Genomic DNA, 2,102 nt, shown 5'->3' on the forward strand with positions numbered 1-2,102 from the left:
CCACCATTTAATTTTTGCTTTGCTGATGATAGAATTAATCAGTGGCCGGTTCCACCACCCAATTTCTGGGTCCCACAGTAATCTAAGTGCATCATCAAACCACCGATGTACGTATGAACACACCAAAGATTAGGGATTATGGCAGGTTGTATCCATGTGCTGCCCGAATAATTGTAACGACCTTCGCGCCCACCCGATCGATAATGCATGCATGCAGAAAAATGTGCCCCATGCATCAACAAGCAGTGCAGGGGCACAGCAGCTGGACGGGAGGGCACCACTATAAAACCGCGACATCTCCCGTGCTTCTTCTCACCACACACCGCACACAAGGCACTCCACTTTGCAAGCTCATTCGATTCAAAGAAGCTCTCTAGTCCAGGACATCCACCATGGCACGGCACTTTCTGGCTGTGCTCGCCGTCGCCCTGGCGCTCTTGCAGGTTGCCTCGGCCAAGTCCTGGCTGGACAAGAGGTTCAACACCGACGGCACCGTCCGCACCGGATACGACGCTTCCGGCCGGGAGGTGGTGATGCTCAACCTCAACCAGCAATCCGGCGCCGCCGGCTTCAACTCCAAGGAGCAGTTCCTCTACGGTGAGTTCAGTATCCAGATGAAGCTCATCCCGGGAAACTCAGCCGGCACCGTCTCCTGCTTCTACGTAAGTCCATCAGCTTAATTAATTTCGATAAGGACCAACATTAACGTCACTCTATCGATCTTCCTTTTTAGCTGATCTGTCGTTGATATTATTTGCAGCTTTCTTCCGGCGACGATGAGTGGCGCGACGAGATCGACATGGAGTTCATGGGCAACTCGACTGGCCACCCGGTGGTGCTCAACACCAACGTGTGGGCCAACGGCGACGGCAAGAAGGAGCACCAGTTCGACCTCTGGTTCGACCCGGCAGCCGCCTACCACACCTACACCATCATCTGGAACCCGGAGAACATCCTCTTCAAGGTCGACAACCTCTTCATCCGCTCCTTCAAGCGCTTCGCCGGCCTCCCTTACCCTACCTCCAAGCCCATGAGGCTGCACGCCACGCTCTGGGACGGCAGCTACTGGGCGACGGAGAAGGGCAAGATCCCGATCAACTGGTCCAACGCGCCGTTCGTCGTCTCCTACCGCAACTTCTACGCCAACGCCTGCGTCAGCGGCGGCGCGTGCCATGCCGGGAGCGGCAGGTGGATGAAGAAGCAGCTCGACGGCGCCGAGTGGGGCACCGTCAAGTGGGCGGAGCGCAGTTACATGCGCTACAACTACTGCGACGATGGGTACAGGTTTCCACAGGGGCTCCCCGCCGAGTGCAGCCGCTACTGATCCCCTACGCCGACGGGCATCCACTATTGATATGGATATCTTTTTCTTGGATACAGTACATGATTCTTGTTCTTCTTTGTGGATTTGTGATTAAAAAGCAGCCCTGCAGCAATGTGTGGGCGATTGTTTGTACACCTAGTTTTTTTTTCCTGAAGAAAGATGCATGTAATTTTTTATCGTGCCTTTGGTTACAGCAATATATAGTACTTTAATTTTATGAGCTATGATCGTGAATTTTATTATGTGTCACTGAGCAAGAAAACTAATGTTTTAAATAGCTGGCTATGCCATTTAGTGGTGGCTCAGTCAGAAGTTATGAAAATCTATAGCGAAAGCTAAGCCTCATTTACCGTTTTTCTCAAATCATGAAAAATTGATAAAAGAGGAGGCCCATCTTTGGGCTATTGCCGGTGCCACCCACTTGAGTATTGTAATGCCGCGAGAGTAGATATTTGTCTCCCGCTATGCGGTCGTTTGTCTTAAACCTTCTCCCTTAATCAATGAAAATGGCAAATATTTTGCCTTGTTTCAAAAAAAAAATTAAGTATACAATCAGGCTTCATATATGATATATCACATATAATTGACATATACACATGTTCTAACATCAAAACCCGAGTACCAATTAGGTCTCTTAATTCAATAACCAAGCCTTGCATCAATGCATCATATATATATCTGAAACAAAAACAAAGAATAAGGCAGAAGGATGGTTTTGTATAGCAGCTTAGCGGGCTAAATGACTCCAGATTTAGCGCTATAGCGGGAAATAGCGGAC

General features: G+C 49.4%; 1 protein-coding gene across 1 annotated transcript; it reads left to right on the forward strand.

The window, feature by feature from the left end:
• Positions 1-334: 334 nt before the first annotated feature.
• On the forward strand, positions 335-1,525 carry LOC119274930 (xyloglucan endotransglycosylase/hydrolase protein 8-like). The gene is made up of 2 exons (XM_037555693.1): positions 335-662; positions 761-1,525. The coding sequence occupies exons 1-2, from the start codon at positions 393-395 to the stop codon at positions 1,322-1,324; spliced, it is 834 nt and encodes a 277-aa protein (XP_037411590.1). The 5' UTR covers positions 335-392; the 3' UTR covers positions 1,325-1,525.
• Positions 1,526-2,102: the final 577 nt, after the last annotated feature.

Source organism: Triticum dicoccoides, chromosome 3B (assembly GCF_002162155.2).
Source record: "Triticum dicoccoides isolate Atlit2015 ecotype Zavitan chromosome 3B, WEW_v2.0, whole genome shotgun sequence".
NCBI lineage: Eukaryota > Viridiplantae > Streptophyta > Magnoliopsida > Poales > Poaceae > Triticum > Triticum dicoccoides.

Excerpts from the sequence above, each read along its gene's own strand:
- LOC119274930 (XM_037555693.1), top strand. The coding sequence starts at position 393 with ATGGCACGGCACTTTCTGGCTGTGCTCGCCGTCGCCCTGGCGCTCTTG. Across the intron at positions 663-760 it reads GCACCGTCTCCTGCTTCTAC|CTTTCTTCCGGCGACGATGA; the intron begins GTAAGTCCATCA and ends TATTATTTGCAG.